Source organism: Martes martes (genome assembly GCF_963455335.1).
Source record: "Martes martes genome assembly, chromosome: 4".
Lineage (NCBI taxonomy): Eukaryota > Metazoa > Chordata > Mammalia > Carnivora > Mustelidae > Martes > Martes martes.
In genome coordinates, this window is record NC_137891.1 from 1,598,191 (window position 1) to 1,619,123 (window position 20,933).

At 67.4% G+C, this 20,933-nt stretch overlaps 3 protein-coding genes across 3 annotated transcripts; 2 read left to right on the forward strand and 1 right to left on the reverse strand.

The window, feature by feature from the left end:
• The first annotated feature begins 3,469 nt into the window (after positions 1 to 3,469).
• Positions 3,470 to 5,501, forward strand: LYPD2 (LY6/PLAUR domain containing 2). The gene is made up of 3 exons (XM_080802513.1): positions 3,470 to 3,605; positions 4,676 to 4,795; positions 5,217 to 5,501. The coding sequence occupies exons 1-3, from the start codon at positions 3,545 to 3,547 to the stop codon at positions 5,420 to 5,422; spliced, it is 387 nt and encodes a 128-aa protein (XP_080658639.1). The 5' UTR covers positions 3,470 to 3,544; the 3' UTR covers positions 5,423 to 5,501.
• A 3,478-nt stretch (positions 5,502 to 8,979) lies between these two features.
• Positions 8,980 to 10,304, forward strand: SLURP1 (secreted LY6/PLAUR domain containing 1). Its single transcript, XM_080801821.1, has 3 exons — positions 8,980 to 9,095; positions 9,478 to 9,597; positions 9,919 to 10,304. Exons 1-3 carry the CDS (start codon positions 9,035 to 9,037, stop codon positions 10,173 to 10,175), a joined length of 438 nt encoding a protein of 145 aa, XP_080657947.1. The 5' UTR covers positions 8,980 to 9,034; the 3' UTR covers positions 10,176 to 10,304.
• Positions 10,305 to 12,983: 2,679 nt separating this feature from the next.
• THEM6 (thioesterase superfamily member 6) lies at positions 12,984 to 17,043 on the reverse strand. The gene is made up of 2 exons (XM_080802876.1): positions 16,433 to 17,043; positions 12,984 to 14,255 (listed from the first exon to the last, which is right to left on the reverse strand). The coding sequence occupies exons 1-2, from the start codon at positions 16,943 to 16,945 to the stop codon at positions 14,142 to 14,144; spliced, it is 627 nt and encodes a 208-aa protein (XP_080659002.1). The 5' UTR covers positions 16,946 to 17,043; the 3' UTR covers positions 12,984 to 14,141.
• Between the last annotated feature and the right edge of the window lie 3,890 nt (positions 17,044 to 20,933).

The following is a 20,933-nucleotide window of genomic DNA, read 5'->3' on the forward strand; positions in this document are numbered from 1 at the left end:
AGGAAAGGATGCGCTGCGCAAAACCAGAGCGCAGGCGACAGCGCAGGCGACAGCGCAGGCAGCCCCCACACCCGCGCCACTCTTGGGCGCAGTGAAGAATGCTGCCCGGTCCCCCGGGCAGGTTCCCCTGAGGAGAACGTCAGCCACACGCAGAGCCAAAAAGGAGCCTTTACATCTAGGAGCGAGCACACGGAGAAGAGGGGGTCAGGGCAGGCGGGAAGCCACCCCTCTGTGCCCCGGGGTGGGGCGCTGCGGTCCCCGGTGGTCAGGTCCACCGCCTGCCCCCGGAACTGTTCAGTGCTGGTCCCCCCCAAACGTCACCAGACACCTGCGGTGGGGAGTCCCGCTCACATGGCCCGCAACCCCCCTGCTCCAGGCTTGAGAATCTGGTGAAAGGCGGGGCTCCTGATGTGAGGGCCTGGTGAGGCCTGGGTGAGCACCCGCTGAAGCAATTTAGGACCCCGTGGCAGGGGTGCTGAGTCTCGAGGCGTGGGACCCATCAAGAGCAGGGGGGTCTTTCGCACGGTTCCTGCAAACCTCCTGGAAGGGTCAGGCCATGGCGGGCGGGGACCAGAAGCGCTATCACGTGACAAGGAGTGCACGGCGTTGGGGGGTGGGGAGCAGGGAGGGTTCCCAGGTGTCCCAGCACAGATGGGAGCAGCCTCACGCCTGCTGGCACACAGGTGACTGTATATTAGGGCGCGTCCTCATCGGGGTCCTTCAGGAAGGATACAGCAGAAAGGGCTGCCTCCGGGATAATGTCACTCCCCGCATTTTCTTCACTGTGTAGAAACACGGAGCCATCAGGCTACTCTGCTGGACGCCCCGCACAGGGGAACGGGTGAGCAGGAGCCAGACACCCCACTGCCTTCCAGGGGGCCTGCAGACACTGCCCAGAGGAGGCCACCCACAGCTGGGGAGGAAGCCTAGTCCGGAGATGGAGTAGCAGCAGAGAGCCCTGACCCTGGTCACACTCTGAGCCCTGACCCTGGTCACACTCTGAGCCCTCACCCTGGTCACACTCTGAACCCTGATCCTGGTCACACTCTGAGCCCTGACCCTGGTCACTCTCTGAGCCCTGACCCTGGTCACACTCTGAGCCCTGACCCTGGTCACACTCTGAACCCTGATCCTGGTCACACTCTGAGCCCTGACCCTGGTCACACTCTGAGCCCTGATGCTGGTCACACTCTGAGCCCTGATTCCTGGTCACATACTGAGCCCTAATCCTGGTCACACACTGAGCCCTGATCCTGGTCATACTCTGAGTCCTGACCCTGGTCACATTCTCACCCTAACCCTGGTCCCATCCTGAACCCTGATCCCGGTCACACTTTAAGTCCTGACCCTGGTCACATGCTACACTTCAACCCCAGTCACACTGCAAGTCCTGATCTTTGTCACACTCTGAGCCCTGACCCTGGTCACATGCTGAGCCCTGACCCTGGTCACACTCGGAGCCCTGATCCTTGTCACACACTGAACCCTGACCCTGGTCACTCTCTGAGCCCCGACTCTGGTCACACTCTGAGTCCTAACCCTGATCATACTCTAGACCCCGACCCTGGTCACACTCTGAGCCATGATCCTACTCATACTCTGAGCCCTGACTCTGGTCACACAATGGACCCTGATTTTGTCACACTCTGAGTCTGGACCCTGGTCACACTCTGAGCCCTGCCCTAGAGGCTCCTAGTAGGACCGGGGGATGGCTGGAGACCTCTCAGCATGGAGGCATCCTAGACAGAGCCCACCCAAACTCTGACTGAGCCACATCCCTCCCCGACCTGAGTAGACAGGTGCAAATTTGCAGTTAAGTTTCAGCCTGGCTGCCCAGGGATCAGGCAGAAACTGTAGGAGGGGTGAACACCCAGGGGTCAGGGGTGTGTTCTGGATGGAAAGCACAGGTGGGGCTCCTTGAGCACGAGGAGCTGGGCTTGGTCCCGGCAGCAGCAATGGAATTGGGCTGGACCGAAGGAGGAAGCTAGGGTGTGTGCGGTGGGTGTCTAATCCAGTTAACGGCATCCGCGTCGACGGCTGCGGGGCGGCTTGCTCAAGTGTGAAATCAGACAAGCCCGCGCAAGGTGACCTGCCCAGGTCAGCAGCTGCCGGGAGTGTCCGATCCTACGCCCGAAGCAGAGTCAGTTGTCAGTGTTGAGTGCTAGTGTCGTGTCTCCAGAGCCGTGGTGAGGGGAAGTGGCTCCCCAGGCTGGGTGCTCCGGGAAGCCACGCACGCGGCCCACAGGCCCCACCCAGTGTCCAGGGGGGCGCAGGACCCGTCAGCTCCCACATGGAGCTGATCTCAAAGCAAAGCCAAGTACCGCATAAACACTGTGGGGTGGGGATGGGGGGAGTCCCCAGACAGAATATCAACCCCAGGAGGGTGGGGGAGGGACGGGCATCCCTGGTGACAGGAAACGCAGGAGCAAAGTCTTGGAGGGGGAAGCTTTGGACCCTCTGGGAGAAGACGGAGGAGTTGGGTGGGGTTGCAGCGCGGCCCCAAGTGAGTCTGGGCGCCATGGCCTTGACTTCCCAGCAAGAGGCCCTGGGACCCGTCAACAACCCTCCCCACCCTACCCCGGGGTTCACCCTGACAGCGGTGGGCTTGCTGGAGGGTGTGACTGGGTCACGGGTAGAGGACATCTCGGGGCGGCTGAAGTGCAGGCACTCTGGGGGGGATGTGTGTGCGCCTGCGTGTTGGGGGACAGAAGCGGCTGGAGCCACACTTCGGTGCTGTCTGGGCCTTGGGCAAGGGCCTTGCTGTCGATGGCCTGACCTACCACGGTCCAGGAGAGCCCTGCCGAAGGGGCAGCCCCTGTGGTCTCTTTAGAAACCAAGGTGTACCTGCCCCTCCAGTGGGCACAGGGGCTAGTGTCCCCAAAGTGACCCTGGCCCCTCCCCAGCTCCGCCCTCCACCCGCGACCTTCCTGTTGACCCAGCGCTCTTCTTGTCCTTGTGCCCATAAGCCTCTCAGTCCACTTCGGCTGGTTGTCCCGGCAGCGGTCTGTCCCCATATCTCCGTGCCCCGCAAGATTCCGTCAAAGGAGCTGGGGTGGGGGGTGCAGGCCCCCTCGGTAGCATTCAAACCCAGAATTACTAGACCCAGACTCTGCCCTGGAGGCAGGCCTGGGGACCCCAGTGGGAAGCGTGCCTTGCAGACGCAGAAACCGGGGTGGGGGTCGGGGTGGAGGAGGAAGGAGAAGCTGGGGAGCCCGGGGAAGGGAGTCATAGAGGGAGGTGGGGACCCCAAATCACAGAGAGGGGCCATCAGGGCCAGGAAGGGACCCCGGGCTGTGAGGGGGTAGAGGAGGGGGGAGAGGGCAGGGAGGGCAGGAGGGGCACCCACAGAGGCGTGGGGTTTCCGGTGCAGGCGGGAGGGGCCCCAGCGGGTGGGGGGGGCGGGTCTCTGCACCTCTGCCGCCCACAAGAAACCCAATCCCACTAATCTGCTTGGCTGACCGGTCGGGTGGCTGCACTGGGCGTCCACCGTCCCCGCGGGCAGGCCAAAGGCGAGCGTGCTGCAGAGCGGGGTGAGGACTAGACCATGAGGGGGACACGGCTGGCGCTACTGATGCTGGTGCTGGTGACCTGTGACCATGAGCTCGGTGAGGGGCGCGGGGCAGGGGGGCCAGGGAGTGCAGGAAGCCGGGGAGACCCAGGAGAGGCGGGGTGGGGAGGAAGGGTGAGCCGCAGGGAAGGGCGCAGGTGTCTGAGGGGGAGGAGGGCATAGCCCCAAGGGCCGCCCCCCAGGGCTGGGGCGGCGGCGGCAGAGGCTCTGGGAGCCCGCTGGGGAGCTGCATGTCACTGGGGGCCATGGGCACCCCGGAAAGGCTGTAGCTGGAGAGGTTGTGGGCAGAACCATGTTCCCCAATTCTGCGGCCATGTGGAGGCAGGGCTCAGGGGCGTCTTGGGAGACGAGGAAGGCTCTGGGAACTGGGGCTGACACGGGGGTCTGAGAGAACACCGGGGTGAGATGCCCCAGCCCCTTGGGGCCCCCACACCCAGCCAGAAAAGGAGCTGGGCAGTGGGGGCCCCAGCCAGAGGGGAAACAGATCAACCAGAGGCACAGTGACACGCAGTGGGGTTAGAGGAGCCTGTGGCCTTGGCTATGCTTGGACCAGCTGGCCCTGGTCAGACCAGCCAGTCTCCTGTGGTGGGTGGGACGCCGAGCAGCACACCCTGGGGCCCTGCCCTTGCCGGCCCACACCCCAACCTTCCCCGGGGTCCTTGGGTTGTGGCTCTTTGCTCCTTTGTTAATCTGGCACCTGTGGGTACCCCAGGCCCAGCCCGGCCCACCCTGCACCCCACACACCTCCTTGTCTGTTCCCGGTGCCCACTGTCGCTCGTTGGGTGCTGCTCTTTGCTGGGATTCCGAGGGGGTGTCCCGCCACACCGAGGCCCTCCCTGACCCTGCAGGGATGCCTGGCTCCCTGCAGGCCCCTCCTCGATGCTTCCAGAGCTGTCCCCTCCCCACCTTGGCCCTGCAGGCTGAGCCTATCAGGGGCACGCTCTGTCTCTGAGGACTACAGCTCAAACCTCCTGAGACCTTCCAGAGTCTGGGCCGCTGGGCACCTGCAGCCTGGACGGCGTGGCCCCCTCAAACCTGGGCCTCCAGGATGGGGGCTCGGGCAGGGGCAGGGCAAGCCTGATGTGTCCTTTGTCCCTTCTTACCCAGCGGAGGCCCTGCAATGCTACACCTGTCATGAGCCTACTGGTGTGTCCAGCTGTGTTACCGTCGCCACCTGCAATGCCAACGAGACCATGTGCAAGACCACCCTCTACTCCCTGGAGATAGGTCCGCGGGAGCTGGGGGCGGGGCGAGAGGTCCGCGGGAGCTGGGGTGGCGGGGCCGGGGTCCCAGGGTCAGAGCGTCTCCAGGACCCTCCCCCCGGCCGGCCCTGCACAGTGCGCCTCCACCACCTTGGCCACTTGTTTGCAAAAGGGTTTTTGGTTCCCAGCAGTTAGGCCTCCCTTCCTCCTCCTTTCTTTCCTTAAACGGAAAGGAAGCCTCCCCTTGCCGGGGCGGGGGGGGGGGGGGGGGAGGCGGGATTCCCTGGAAAGGGATGGCCTCCCACAGCCAACCGGGAGCCCGCACTCGGCCCACAGAGGCGGAAGGAAAGAGGGGCGGGGAACGGGTCACGCCACCCTGGGGTCATGGGCTGGGCGTGGGGGCCCTGAAGCTCGCGAGCTGACCGGACACCCAACATGGCCCACAGTGTACCCCTTCGTGGGGGACTCCACGGTGACCAAGTCCTGCGCTATCAAGTGTGTGCCCTCGGACGTGGACGGCATCGGCCAGACCCGGCCCGTGTCCTGCTGCAACACAGACCTCTGCAACACAGACGGGGCCCCTGCCCTGGCCGGCGGCTGCCGCCTGGCCTTGGCGCTGGCGCTCCTCCTGCTGGGCAGCCTTGGCCTCTAGAGCCGCCACCTCTGTCCCCACCCCCACCCCGCCCCCTGCGAGCCAGTCCCGAGTGTCCCTGAAGAAGCACTGTCCCTGCACCAGGCCTCCTGAATCTCCTTTTTGGCAGCCCTGCCCCACCAGGGCAGGGGGGGCTTTGAGCCTCGAGTCCAGCTCCCTCCACTTGGCCCTGTGGCCCGCTCCCACCCCTTCTCAGCCCCTCCTCTCCTGGTCCGTTCCTGACCCTCCTGGCCTCTGGGCTCTCTGGGACTCTCCTCACCCACTTGGCTGCCCCCGTCTGTCTCCTCTCCACATCCTAAGATGTGCTAAGCAGGGATGGTCACTAGGGCAGGAAACCGGGCAGGGCTCTGCTCTCTGGGCCCTGCGGGGGGCCTGACTGTGGTGGGACAGAAAGCGGGACCCCACAGGCAAGGGCAGTACTGCACCTGCCAGGGTCGGATCACGGGTGGCTTCTCGGAGGAGAGGGCCCTTAAGGCCAGGCTTTGGATGACTGAGAGATTGTTTGGGTAGAGGAGGGCAGGCCAAGTCAGGTGGAAGGAAGATCCAGGTGGGCTCAGAGTGGCCCGGGATCCAGGATCGATCCGTGAAGCGCCTACTGCCCGCTCGCCTGGCCCCTGGTGACATGGTCCCCTTGTGTTGGTCGGCGGGGTTTGCTGCTGGGCACACCCACCACCTGCCTTCTCCAGGCTCACCGAGCCCCACTCCCTGGGGGCCTAGGGCAGCCCAAGCTCCAATGCAGAGGGGACCTTCACTCCATCTTGACCTTGGCCAGCACTAAATCCTCCAGATCACCCTCCTGGGAGTCACCTACCCCGGACGCCTCTTATCCCGAGGGCTCCCAGCTCTGCATCTGGGTTGAGACTCGATGTTCACACACACATGCATACACACGTGTGCGCGTACACACGTGGTCCTGGAAACACACAGTGTGGGCCATGGACTTGAGGAAGACAGGCCCCGGCTCTCCCACCCAGTGCTGGCCCCTCCCCAGGACCGCCTAAGGGAGGCAAGAGGGGGAGAGGAGGAGAGGGCCTCCAGTCACCCTGGGACCTGCGCCTCCTCCCTGTCCTCCTGCTCCAGCAGCTCCTCTTGGGCCCCTGGGTGAGTTGGCCCGGTCCTGGGAGGGGGGCACAGCACTGGGGTCCAGCCTGAGTTGGGGCTGGGAGGCCCACTTTCTGGCTCATCCCCACTGGCCTCTGAGTCCAGAGAGCCCTCACAGTCAGCCCTCGCCCCCCTTCTGGGGTTTCCTTTTCTTGGATGGTAGACAGCAGCAGCCGGGACCTGAAGCAGGTCTCTCCTGGGGCGAGGGACACCCCATGCCTCTGAGAGAGGAGACCCGTGGCCAGAAGGCCCGCTACCCCTGGGACCCCCGGAACCCCACACCTCTGCCTCCTGTGACCAGACCTTCCATCTCGGGGGTTCTGTGGTCCTGAGCCAGATCCTGGGGGACAGAACACCCTCCCACCCCAGCGAGCCCTGTACTGTGTGTCCAGCACAGACGGGTCGCACAGCCTGGCCACCGTCTGCCAGAGACCCCTGACTCCAGGAAAGGCAGGGAACCCGGGAGGCCAGGCACGGCCAAGCGCTGTCAAGATGCCTCCGTTTGGAGTTGTAGCTCTGAACTCTGGCTTGAGCACGGAAGAGGCCCCGTCCAGTGATTCAGCACACCTCCCTCGGGGCGCTCCTGTGTCTCTCACAAAAGTGAGGAGAGTGGCAGGGTCACTTGAGCCCTAGAGCCTGGTTTGGGACCCAGTACACACACACACACACACACACACACACACGCACGCACGCACGCACACAGCCCTCCAGGGAAACATGGGAACACTGTGTGCCCCCCCCCCCGGCCACTGCTCCTGCCTGGCCTTCCCTCCCCTCCGAAGCCAGAGCCAGGGCCCTTCCAGGCAGACCCCGACAGCACACGGGGTCTCTCCCCCTCCTGCCCACCCCAGCCGCCTTCTCGGCACACTCGCCCCACCGCTGCTCCAGGTTCCTGTCCGCCCCTTGTCTTCCCAGCTGCCCTCGGAGGCACAGGACGTTCTGCCTGGTTCGCAGGTGAAAGAAAGGGGGTCAGGAGGGTTCGTGAGCAGACTGGTCACACAGGAGGTCAGGTGGGGCCAGGACCCACTCAGTCTGTCAGACTCCACACCAGACACTCCCCAGGTCCTCTTGCAACATCCGGGGCGCAGTCGCGGGACCGGGCCCTGGGGAAGGGCCGCCCGGCTGCTGTCCGCGCCCGCACCTGCCATGTGAGGCCCGGCTGTTGGCTTGGCAGCAACCGCAGTCTCTCCCTCGGCAAGCAGCGCCTCCCTTTGTTTCCTCAGTCCACGAGGCACCGTCACACCTGCCCTCAAAACCGCCCTGGGTCCCTAGTCTCATCCCACCCACTGGAGTACGGTCTAGAGGGGCAAGGGAGTCACCTCAAGGCCACATGTGCAGCCAGCAGCAAAGCCAAGACCGAAACCAGGACCGAAACCAAGACCTCCTGAGTGCCGGTCCCCGCTCCTCCCAGCACCTCATCCCGCCGGGAGGCTGGGGGGTGACTCCATACCCAGCAGCAGGGCGCCCTCCACACACCCAGCCTGCAGCACACTCATAATCTGTCCTCGGCCACCTGCCCAGCCACCTGCTCTTCCGTCCACCATCTACCGCCTCCCCCCATCTTTCCTCCCTCCTTCACGCGTGCCCCCGCCACCCCCTCCACCTTCTACCCATCCACTTCCTCAAACACCGCCCACCCAGCCGCCCATTCACTCACCCGTCTGCTCACCCGCTCGCCCGCTCACCCACCCACTCATCCATCATCCATCTTCCCATCCACCACCCTTTAGGCCGTCAGAGGACAGAGAAACCAGAGGGTCTGGAACACCAGGAAGACCCCTGGATGAGGGGCACCTGGCCTGGACCTTCCAGCACGGGGGAGAGTTGAGGCCAGGACGGGAGGCCGGGGAGGGCGCCCACCAAGAGGCAGAGAACAGACAAAGGTGCAGGCGCGGGAAAGCCTGCGGTGAGAGGTGGGCTGTGAACAGCTGGAGAAGGCCGTCAGGCCGGGAGGCAGGGGTTGGGCAGAGCCCTGTTGTCTGGGGCCTAAAATCAGGAAGCTCAGGCTTGGTCATTTGTAGGGAAGGGGCTGGCAGTGACCGTGGGGCCTGCCTGGAGCCCACACCCATCAGCCCAAGAGGAGCCTGGGGGGCCCATCCCACCCACGTGACACCATCCCCACCCCACCAGGCGCCCACCCTCCTCTGCACCTGGCCTGACTCCGCGCCCCCGGGCCTGTGCTCTGGTGGGCTCCTGTGTCAGGAGGGGGACATCTGGGTGTGAAGGAGACTGGACTGCGTCCGGGCCAGGCCCCCGTTTGGTGCCTGGGTGGTGTCCTTGCGGGCCGGCACCAGACAGGCTCCAGCCATGGGGGGTCTCCCTCCCTGAGGGTCTGGGAGTGATGCTGCCCGCCTGCCCACCGTCCCGCCCGCTCCCTCCCACTCCTACCCTGTGCCGCCCGGCTGACTCACGCGCCTCTTACGCCACCGCCCTGGCAGGCCCCGTGGGGCGGGTATAAGTGTCCACGGAGGCGGCCCTGGTGCTGCCTGTCCCGGCTTCCGAGCGTGGCAGATGGCCTGGTGCGGGGCTGTCCTCCCACTGCTGCTTATCGCAGCATCCAGCGTGCGTGGCGGTGAGCGGGATGGCTGGGAGGGGACCTGTCATCGGCCTCCCTTGGCCTACCTCCTCAGCCGGGAGGAGGCCCTTCAGGCACTGGGGCAGAAGGCCTCCATAGGCACCCCCGAGGCTCACCTCCCTGCACCTAAATCAGCCTCCTGGGCCCTAGAGCCTTCGCTCGGGACCGGCTTCAAGTCCCCATTTTCTAGGCAGGAAAACCAAGGCTCAGTGGGGGACGCTCGGTCCGCCGGCTGGAGCCCTGGGCCTCGAAGGGTCTCAGTCAAGCAGGGGTGGGCCCGGGGGGTCTGCCCGGGGGCTAGACCGCACTTGGCCTCTGCTCCAGCCTCCCAGAAGGCCCTCGAGGCCCGGTGATGAGGTCTGCCCCATCCCCCGCCCAGGTGAGGCCTTCAAATGCTTCACATGCGAGCAGCCCACAACCATTTCGTTGTGTAAGAACATCACTCGCTGCAAGCCGGAGGCCACGGCCTGCCAGACGGTGCTGGTGCGGGTGGAGTCCGGTGAGTCCGGCCCACAGTGGTCACCTTCCCCAAATGGTCCTCAGGGTTGGGGGGCAGCGGTGGAGATCCCACGGACTGGCTCTGGGGTGCACAAGGGCTGCATCAGCCTCGGGGCTCCGGGCCCCCCCAAGGCTGCACGGCATGCCCCAACAGGCGCCTGGAGGGAGGAGCACGGACTAGTTCCCAGGCCCAGCCTGGGGGGTCACGGGGTGTCCCTGGCAGGGTCGAAAAGGGCTGGAGCAGGTGCCTGAAACTTGGGGCAGCTGGGGAGGGCACCAGGCAGCGGAGGAGCGGGCTCTGATGCCTGTCCATCCCCGGCAGAGTACCCCTTCAACCAGAGCCCCAAGGTGACCCGTTCCTGCGCCAACTCCTGCGTAGCCACCGACCCCGACAGCATAGGAATCGCCCACCCCGTCTACTGCTGCTTCTATGACTTGTGCAACTCCATGCAGGGAACCAGGCTGGGGGCCAGCCGCCGGGGGCCCCGCTCCTCGGCCACGTCCTTCCCTGAAGGGCCCAGCGCCACCAGAGATCGCCTCTACCCACGTGCTTCCTTGAGCTCCCCCAGCCTCAGGTGAATCACGGGCCCCAAGGGCTGAGAGCCTTGCCAGGGGCACTCTGTCTCCCACCCTTGCAGAGGATAAATAAAGACGAGGCAGAGGCCACTGCTTTCCTCCCTGGGTGCCGACAGCCCACGGAGTCAGCTTTTAGGAGAGCCGGGCTGAGTCAGGCACATTCCGGGCCCCGGGCCTTCCTTCTCACCCAGGGCCATTTGGACTCATTTCACAGAAGGGGAAACGGAGGCTCCGGGGGAGAAAGGCATCCCCGGCTGGACTTCCTGCAAACCAGTCCCACGGCACCTCAGGGCAGGACCGGTGCCTTAGCCCAAGGGGAGTCTGCCCCCACTCCCAGATTCTCCCCTCAGCCCCCGGAGGCATCAAGCCCACTCCCCGTTCCCGGGGTGGGAAGGAAGCTGGAGTCAAGGGTGGGCACGCCCGGCTCTACCCGGCCAGCACAGGGAAGCTGGGAAGAGAGCTGTGGCCTTGCAGGGAGCCTGCCTGCCCAGCCCGGGCGTCCCCAGGAGCGTGTGGGGTGGGGTGCCTCTGGGCCACGAACACCCACACACCTGCACAGGCTTCGGTCACCTCCCCTGACAAGGGGCCCACCGTACCCTTGCCGCGGGGACAGCTGCAATGAAAAGAAACCATGTGCATGGAACCTGCCAGCTCGACCCAGACCCCAAGGGCCAGCACTGGGCTCTGTGCCCTGCAGGGCCGGCAGCAGCCCTCCCAGCCAGGAGACGGGCAGCCATGGCCCCCCAGGCTGGCCTCAGACTCCTGTCTTCCCCTCACGATGACCCCCAGCTGGCCCTGGTCGTGACCCGGCTCTGCAGCCCCGGAGGGAGGTGGGGGCGGGAGTCACGCCCCGCACACAGCAGCCTCAGAGCCTGCTGCCCCTCTCCAGGCCCAAATGCCCACCAGCGTCCTGGGCGGGGCCCTTTCCAGGCTCTGCATTACGGCCAGTGTTCCTGAGAGCCTCTAGCGGGCCCCGGGTTTGGAGGCGAGGGGCCAGGGCCACGGCCTCCCCATGGGGACACCGCAGCTCTTGGCTTCAGCATCCAGGGGCTGACAAGGATCCTTCTTCGGGATGAGGAGGGTGGGCCGGTGGGAGGCTCGGCAGCCACCCCAGTCCTGGGGGAGGCAGGCCGGTGGCCCCAGGGACCTGCGGGGCCTCTGCACTGCACCGGCACGGCCAACAGAGGGCGCCCCTGCCCATCACCGCCCGAGCGCCAGGCTGCTGGGCCCTCCCCGGCGGGAGCTGCCCCCGCCCCCGCCCCCCCCACCGCCCCCGCCCCCCCCACCGCCCCCGCCCCCCCCACCGCCCCCGCCCCGCGTGAACGCAGCCAAGTTGAGCTGAGGAGAGCCCCTGAGGTCTGCAGGCCTGAGAACAAGCTCCCAGCCCTGCACAGCCCGGTGTGCCTCGGGAGCTGGGGAAGCCGCACTCGGGGCCCCGGGAGGGCTGGCCCTGGGGTGGCCACGGTGCTAGCCGGAGCTGCTCACACTGGCAGGGGACACTTGGGGCCTTGGAGGAGGGGGCACGTGCAGTCACAGAAAATGCAGAAGGATGGGAGGTCATCCATGCGCGGGACGCTCAAACCCCACGGGGGCCAGCCCCGTGCCCCGGTCAGCAAGCCCCTCCGGAACTCCGTGGCTGGACTTCCTCCACACAGAAAGGGTGAGAGCGAGCCTCCCCTCCCCCTGCCCCAGTCTGGGGCGTGTTTCCTTTGAGAGGACAGAGAAACTGCAGTGGCCCCTGGGACACAGTGACGTTCAGCCCAGACGCCCCTGACCACCCTGAATGCCTCCTACAGACGCACAGACCCATCCTGCCCCCCAGCCCCTGCCCCGCTCCAGGGTGCCGGCCGGCCGCCCACACCACGTGGACCCGCGGGGACCCAGACCCACTGTGTGCGCACCCTTCCCTGTCCCCACTCGCACTGGGGAATGTGTCCCTGTCTGACAGCTGCGGCGATCCCCAAGCTCCCCACTCCCCGCACGTGCCCCACGGGACCTGCCCAAACACCTGTTAGACAAGGAGGCGCAGCTATCCACGGGGATGACCGAGGGCCCTCGTGGGCCGCAGGCTGGCTGCTCGAGGCCCAACGCGGCCAGCCCAGGGCGCCCCGGCCTGCCTGGGAGGCGGCAAGAGCGAGGCACCCGGCGACCTCCCTGGCCACAGACCACTGGGCTGCCATGCGACCCCAGCCAGACCGCATCGCTTCCCCCATCGCTGAACGCCGGCTGCTAAGCCAACTTTCCCAATCACCCATTCTTTTCCAGGCCCGCAGAGCCGGGCCCTCCTGAGCAGGGGGTCAGAGCATGACGTGGCCCCTGCCGTCTCCCCCTGCCCCAGCCACCTTACGTCCTGGCAGCCCCACTTCTTACTCTTGCCGAGGGGCTGGCAGAAGGAGCCCTATGCCGACCCCACCCTCTACCCACCACGGTCCGCTGAACTCTGCCCCACCTGCCACCCTACGGCCTCACCTCGGTAACCCCAGGCTCCGAGGCCTGACCTCCCAGACTCCTCGGGAGGATCTGGGACCAAATCAGAAAGGGGCACCAGCCACCCACAGACTGGGACAGCCAGGTCCAGGGGCTGGGGACGAGGAAAGCAGTGCGGCCTACAAGGGGGTTGGGGCCATTCTTTGCGGCCTCGGTCCCGTGTTCTGTGAGACAGGAGCACGTCTTGCTTGGCCCACCTGCTCCCTAAGTTCACGGGGGCCCAAGAAGCCTAGACAAACGCCCCCCAGGAAGACACCGCCGCGAGCGGCCCCTGCTTCCCCGGGGGGCCAGGACTGGACAAACGAGGACTTTCCCCGGCACACGGACATCAAAACCTTTTAATCTTGGGCTCTCTTTAAATAAAACAGAAACATTGCAGCTTTCCCATTGCGGCTGTACGGCAGAGGTCAGTGTGGGGGGCAGGCAAGGGCTGGGGCACTGCTGCGCTCTCCGCTCCAGCTGGCAGCGGGCTGCCCGGACAGGGCGGGAGAGGCGGTCCAGGGGTTCCACGGCTCCGGCCTACGCCACAGGGGACCACAGGCAGGCGGCCCCTCGTCCTGGGCACACCCACGAGCAAGCGCCAATCCCACCCCGGGGCCCTGACCCAAGTCCCCAGCCGGCTCTGCGCACCCCTGCCTTGCTGTCAGTGCTCTGGGCCGCCGTCCGCTTCTCTCCAGGCCTTCCGGACTGGAGGGCAAGTGGTCAGCCCTGTGAGGACCCAGGGGTGCGGACGAGCAAGGGCGAGGTCCATAGGGCACCCAGGCAGAAGCCCGCTCCCTCCCCCAGCAGGCCCCAGCTAGGACGGGAAGCTCACCACCAGCACCCCTGTGCCATCTGACCTGACGGGCTCTGGCACAGCGTCTGGCCCCGCAGGCCCTACCCGCGCCCTGGGGGAGCCCCTCTGCCCTCTGGTCAGCCGGCCTGGGCCCTGATTGCCCCGACTCCACCCTGGGCCTGCCCCTCCCCCACCCACAGCCCCCGGGCTCTGCCTCAAATGCGGTTCTGACCCTTCGCAGATCCTCACCAGGCCAGAATCAGGCCTCACCCCTGCAGCCCGGTCAAATTCCAGGCTCCAGTGCTCAGAGTGGCTTTAACTAGTCCCTCTGGTCCAAGCCCTCTCCCTGGAGCCCATGGAAACTGGCTTCACCTGCCGGCTGGGGCCCTACCTCCAACCCCATACCCCCACAGCGCCCACGTTGAGGGCCCTGGGCCTCCCACTTTCCTCATCACCCCTGCCCCAAGGGCAGAGCTGGGTCAGGGTCTTTGTCCCCGGGTCCAGTGCCCGGCATGGCGCAGGGGAGGGGGCAGCGATTACTGGCTCGGGGAGGGAGGGCCTGAGCGTGGGGAGGGGGCAGGGCCGACTCCAGCGGGGGGGGGGGGGACAGCCCAGCCAGCCGGGCCATCCTGCACGCTCGACCCCTGGCAGGCACGGACGGGAGGGCAACCGCCCCCAGAGTGAGGCCGGTGGTCAGGGCGCGGCGGTCACTGGTCCTTGGTGATGTCACTGAGTCCACTCTCGGCCCTGAGCAGCTGGCTGCTGGCCTCGTTGTAGGCGACCCAGTGCCGCAGGTCTTCTGGTAGCTCAGGGGGCTCCACCTGCAGGGGGAGACGGTGAGGTTCCTACCCGCACCACCACCAGCACCACCAGCACCACCAGCACCACCGGCTAGCCAGGAAGGGCCCCCCGCCGGGGTGCTGCCTTCACACCTCTGCGCCTCTGCTCATGCTGATCCCTCTTCCAGGTGCCCCTCCCCGAGGCCCTCAATGTCTGCATTTCCCCCTGGCCAGCGCTCACGACCCTATCCTCCGTCACCAGGCCCGTCTCCCCAACGGGGCCACATCCGAGCCTTCTGTGTGTCCCCAGAACCCAGGCGAGAGTCTCCGAGGCCAGCTGGCTGGAGAGAGGAGGAGGGAGGAGGCTCAGAGGGCGTCAGGGGTCTAGAGCTGGGGGTGGAGGAGCGGAGGGGCGGAAGCAGGGGAGGGAGGGAAGAGCAGGGGGGGTAGCGGAAGGGGGAGGGGCGGAGGGGCGGCTGTCAGAGCCCCTCTGCTGGGCAAGTGCTGGACAGGGGCTTGCCTGAAGCCCCTGTCCTTCCCGAGTGCATCAGGAGACGCTAAACCTGCAGCTCTGGGCCTGGCTCCCGCGTCCCCCACCCCCGCCCACCAGGCCGCACCATGGCCCACCACCACGGCCCACCCCCCACCATTCTGTGCTGGGGAGAAGGCAAGGTGCGGGCTCAGGCCTGGGAGGTCACAGGCCTTGGAGATGGGCTGTGGGTGTTCCCAGGGGCAAGGGGAGAAGCTGGGGCAGAAGGGCTTGGAGCTGTGCAGCCCCGGCCTCCCCTGCAGACAGGGGTGCTCTGCTCAGCATCCAGGCCAGGCTTTCAGGAGAACTGTCCTCCCAGCCAGCTGTGGGGACCAGCTGCGGTGGCTGGGCTGTAGGCCAGCTGTCGCCCCATGGCCACCCTAGTTGCAGCAGGCAGGATCTCTGGGCACCAGACTCAGACTGCCCTGCACTAAACCCGAGACTGTCTGGGGCTCTCCCTGACCCATGGGCTAGGCCAGGCTCTCCCGGGCCCCTCCAGGCCCCACATTGGCCCTCCTGCCCCTGGCTGGGCGTCCTCGGGGTATGTCTGCTAAGCTCTCCCCCAGCTCTCTGCGAAGCCCCTTCCCGCCCACGCCGGCCGCCTGGCACCCTCTGCTTTTCAGTTCCAGCGCAGTCCCTACACATAAAAGGACACGTGGAGCATCTCCGTCCCTTCGGCGTGGGGGACATCCAGGACCTTTGGGGGTGTTCAGAGACAGACAGAGACAGAAAACTGGGGAGCTGTGCCTATGGCCCACAGTATAGCCTTGGGTGGTTCCCGTTGCCTCTCAGCCTCAGTTTCCCCACCTCTGATATCAGGGAAAGGCTGGCCTCTCACAATTAAGGTGCACTTGTGTCCTTCCCGGCTCAGGAAGCCCCTACCCAAAGCCAGAGAGGGCGGCGCCCTGGTTTAGGGCACCGAGGGGTTGGGGCAGGCCCCGGCTTTGGCATGGAGGCTGCAGAGAAGCTTTTGGGAACCCGCCTCAGGCAGGAGCGTGCCCTGGAAACCATCACCGTGGTGGTGCCCTAGCTTGTCCCCAGGGCCCCTGTTGCCACGCTGCAGTAGCTGCCGCGCTGGAAGGAGCAGGCCCTGGGGAGAGCCCTTCAGCCCCACGCATGCACTCGGGTCCTCGCTCCAACTGGTAAAGGCAGAACAACCTGGGGCTCTCTGGGTCTCAATCCCCCCAGCCCAAACCCAGGGGTTCTGTCCAAGCTGTGTGAAAAGAGCAAGGGGAGGGGTGGGGTGTCCTCAGGTTCTCGGGAATTCCCAGCAACCTCCTCTCACCGACACCATCCCTCGGGTTCAGAACCAAGGACCAAAGACGGCAGCTGCACAGTCCAAGCACCCAGCAGCACCAGGACTCAGACGCCTGAGAGGGAACTGGTCCAGGGTTCCCTGTACTGGGAAAGGTGGAGGCTATGGCATGGAGTCTGGAGAAGCAAGGCGGAGCCGTGGCGGGGTGGGGGTGGGGGACCCTGCTAAGAACCGGCACGAGGAGTTGATTCAGGGACCCCGGAGCTCCCGGGAAGTGAAGGGAGGTCCTGCATCCAACGGCAAAGCTGGGGTGGTACTCGGAGGGACAGGGGCACCCCTAAGGAGGCACTGGCAGCTGGAGCTGGCTCAGAGACCAGGAGCCCTGGGGGCCCTGCGGGGGGGCGTGCACCCGGGGCGGGGGAAGAGGGTGCTCACCGGGCGCTTGCACAGGCGCTGCACGACGCGCTCCGGCGAGGTGCCCAGCACGTGCTGGCGGGAGCGCAGCAGCGCGCACACGAAGCCGTCGCGCAGGCTGATGAAGCGCGCCTCCAGGTAAAAGGCGCGGTCGTCCCAGCCCAGCAGGCGGGTGCGCACCTCGAACGGCTCAAACAGGCGCAGCGAGCGGCGGTAGCGCGCGCACGAGGCGGCCAGCACCGCACGGGCCCCGAGCGCGCGCAGCGCCTCCAGGACCCCGCAGCGGGCCAGGTGCGCGGCGCGCGCCACGTCGGCCTCCCGCAAGTAGCGCGCGTTGTTCATGTGCAGCAGCAGGTCCAGGTCCGAGGGCAGCACGCGGCCCGCGTAGCGCTGCTCCGCCAGCAGGTCCCGGACGCGCGGCTGCAGCAGGCGCGCGCGCAGCACGGCGCACGGCACGCGCACCAGGTACCACCCGTCCAGCAGCGCGAAGTAGGCGAGCGCCACCAGCAGCGCCGCCACGAGCAGCCCCAGCATCGCGGCGGCGGCGGGCGCGGGGCGCGGGGCGCGGGGCGCGGGGGGCGGCGGCGGCGGCGGAGGGCACGGCCCTGGTGTCGGCGGCAACGGTGCCCGCGCCCCGCCTGCCAGCCTGCCGGGAGCGCCGCGCCGCCGGAGCGAACCACCTCGCGCGGCCGGCCGGGGGAGGGGAAGCGCCGGAGGCCGCAGGTGCCGCAGGCCCGGGCCCCGCCCCCCCGCGCCCACAGTGGTCCGCCCCGCCCCCCCCGCGCCCTCAGTGGTCCGCCCCGCCCCCCCCCCGCGCCGGCTCCCCCCCGCGCCCTAAGTGGTCCGCCCCTCCCCCCCCCGCGCCCTTAGTGGCCCGCCCCGCCCCCCCCGCGCCCTTAGTGGTCCGCCCCGCCCCCCCGCGCCGGCGCCCCCCCCGCGCCCACAGTGGTCCGCCCCGCCCCCCCCCCGCGCCGGCTCCCCCCCCCGCGCCCACAGTGGTCCGCCCCGCCCCCCCCGCGCCGGCGCCCCCCCGCGCCCACAGTGGTCCGCCCCGCCCCCCCGCACCGGCTCCCCCCCGCGCCCTAAGTGGTCCGCCCCTCCCCCCCGCGCCCTTAGTGGCCCGCCCCGCCCCCCCCGCGCGCTTAGTGGTCCGCCCCGCCCCCCCCGCGCCCTCAGTGGTCCGCCCCGACCCCCCCCGCGCCCTCAGTGGTCCGCCCCGAACCCCCCCCCCGCGCTCAGTGGTCCGCCCCGCCCACCCCCCGCGCCGGCGCCCCCCCTCCGCGCTCAGTGGTCCGCCCCGCCCACCCCCCGCGCCGGCGCCCCCCCCCCCGCGCCCTCAGTGGTCCGCCCCGTCCCCCCACTTCCGCCCGCGGCCCCTCCCATGCTTTCGCTCGCGCCGGGCTCCGCGCCACAGCGCCATCTGGCGGGCGCGCCCCGCGCTGCAGGCGCAGAGGCGTCCGTGCGGCTCCGCCGCGTCTCCTCCGGCCTGGCTCGAGGGCGCCTCTCCGGCCTCTCTCCCCGGCCCTTGAAGCCTCCGCCGGGCCCGGAGAGGAGGACACGGAGCGGAGCAGGGGCAGGGGCTCCAGCCCTTCCCGGCCCCGGCGGCGCTGCTTCATGACTCCGCCGGAAAGCGACCCTCGAGGCTCCGGAACGCCCAGGGCACCCCCTCGGCAGGGCGACCGCCCCCGGGGCCGCTGCGGCCACTCGGGGTGCGTCACCGTCGGGCCCTTCGGGGGCTTTCTCAGTCCCAGCCTGTGACCTCGTTACCCCACCGCCGGTCCGGGCCGTCTCAGCCTCCGTCCCCCGCTCCGGCCTCCGCCTTTCGGAAAGGGGCAGGTCGCCGGGCCGGGGGGAGCGCGAAGGCCCCGCAGGCGTCCTCAGCACGGGCTGGGGTCCCCGCAGCCTGGAGCCTGCTGTCCGGCGTCCTGGCCCTTCTCTGGACTCCGTCTTCGCTCTTTCTGGCTGTGCTTCTGGGGCCAGTAGTTGGGCAGAACGGGGTGCGGGGATCTGCTTGGATGCTCCCAGGGACAGGCAGTTCGCTCTCTGTCGGGGCTGACCCCGCTGCCCTGGGAGCCCCTGGAGGTGAGAAGCCTTCTCCCCGCTGCTCGCTGTTGTCCCTGTCGTGCTCGCCTGTCCCTGGGGTGGGGCAGCTTCTCAGGATGACAATGTCCCTTGAGCCCCCCCTCCCCGGGCAGCTGGTCTGTGGACACACCTGTCTCATCCCCACAGGGGAGGGGCCGCCTCTAGAGGCTGCTCTGAAGGCGTCGGTGAAGGTCGGTAAATGATAAAACGGGGGGTCGGGGGCTCCCAAGAGCCCCGCCCCCACCCTCCTCACAGCCCGGGCTCCCCTGCCCAGCCATCCACGCGGAGCCCCCCACCTTCTTAGCGGCCCGCCATGCTCCTGCGACCGTCCTGCGCAGCAGACTCGGGGCCCCTGGGGGTTCATCCGCAGACGGTGAGGGGTTGAAGTCAGGCCGAGGACTCTTGGACCTGGAACCCCCTCCCCCACCCTGGCCTGAAGTATCTGGGCCCCAGGAGCTGGGCAGGGTGGGCGAGTGTCAGAAGCGCTACTCCTGGGTCCCCGGGACTCCACGAGAGTTGTCCCGTCTGGGTGGTGCCTGGCGTTGCCAACGCGGGCAGCCCCACGGCCTAAGTTCTAGGGGCCGCCGCCGGGTGCAGGCTTGGGGGGGGGGAGAGGAGGAGCATGGGCGCGCGGCACCGCCCGGCGGAACAGGACCCCCCCCCTTCCTCTGCTCTGTCCCAGGCCCGCTGGTCTTGCCCGGGGTCAGAGGCTCAAGGTGGTGATTGTCACAGTGAAGGACTAGCCTGTGGGCGCGGCAAAGGGGGGGTTGAGAGGGCCCAGACACATTTGTCTGTGGGGGGCCCATCCCGTGGCCCTCTGGAACCCCAGGTCCATCAAACGGGAGCGCTCGCTGTAGCTGGGGGCGGCTGTGCGGCAACGCCAGGCCTCGGTTTCCCCAGACGCACTCTTGCTCCCAGAGTTGCCTGCCTGCTGTGTGCCCACATCTGGACCGCGGGCAGGAGTGCTCCACGGTGAGGCAGGCCGTGTGTCCGTGGGCACATGGCAACATTTGGGTGACGCAGCTCAGATCAGGGCCTGGCCCAGAAGGGCCGCTCCCCGGGGGCCGCCCTTGCACCCATAACCTTTGTGGAGTGGGCAGATGGGGTCCCCGCTCTGTGCCCTGCGGCCGTGGGCACTTGGGCAGGGGCACTAAGCCTCTCCAGGACTGGTGAGTGATGCCAGGCCCCAAGGCCTCCGCAGGGCCTGCCCCGCCCCACCCCTGCCCTCCAGACCGGACTCCTTCCTGTCTCGCTTGCCTCCTTTTTGCTGCAGCTGAGGCCCTGTGTGTGGGCTCAGGAGGAGGAGGAGAGAAGCCCGGAAGAGGTGGGTGGACCCCCGCTGCAGGGAGGAGTCTGGGGGCAGGGAGGGATGGGCAGAACAGAGAGACAGGCAAAGAGGGAGAAGGGGCTGGGAGCCACGTGACAAAGATTGAGCTTCGAGGGGCGCCTGGGTGGCTCAGTGGGTTAAAGCCTCTGCCTTTGGCTCGGGTCATGGTCTCAGGGTCCTGGGATCGAGCCCCGCATCGGGGTCTCTGCTCAGCGGGGAGCCTGCTTCCCCCCTTCTCTCTGCCTGCCTCTGTGCCTACCTGTGATCTCTGTCTGTCAAATAAATAAATAAAATCTTTAAAAAAAAAAAAAGGTGGAGCTTCAAGAAGCAGAGGACGACGGACATCTCCGCCCGCCCCCGACTTCGCTGCCTCCGGAGGGGTCTGACCTGGCGCCCCTCAGGCAACCCACTCCAGCCTCCCTCCCTACTGCACCGCAACTGCAGCCAGGCAGGAGCAGCCCTTCACAGAGCGGGGCCCAGGCTGCTGACTGACAAGGGGACCTGCCTGTCCAGTCCTGGGTCACGTGGGCAGGGCACTCTACAAACACCCGAGTGGCCGCAGATGGAGAACTCACCAACCTGGGCGGGGTTGGCGGGGGCGGGGGCACAGCGAACCCAGCCCTGGAGGGGCCAGGCAGACAGGCCCTGGGATTGATGGTCGGGCTGAGCCAGAGTCCCCAGGGGGGAGGACGGCACCAGACCGCCTCCAGCCCGAGGCTGGGTGCGGCGCCAGGTCCAGAGGTGCCCACTTAGGGATGCCGCTGGAGGTCTGGCTTGAGGTGAGCAGGCACGCAGGGGAGGAGGGTGACGAGCCAGCTGTGTGACCTCGGGGCAGTTCCTTCACCTCTCTGTGCCCTGGCTCTTTCCCTGGATGGCCGGCCTCGCTGGGTGGCAGGGAGTTGATCACGGATTGCACGGAGACCCATGGGCGAGCCTCTGAGCCCCTGTTGTCACCTATCATGAGAGAGGTGAAAGGCTCAGACAGTGTCTCCAACACAGAAAGCGCTCGGGAAAGGCATCTTAAAGACAAACCCAAGTCTGTCTGTCCAGGGGAACGCCTGCGCCTCCGGACAGGACCGAGAGGGTCTGTATTCCTCGCTAGGGAAGGATCTA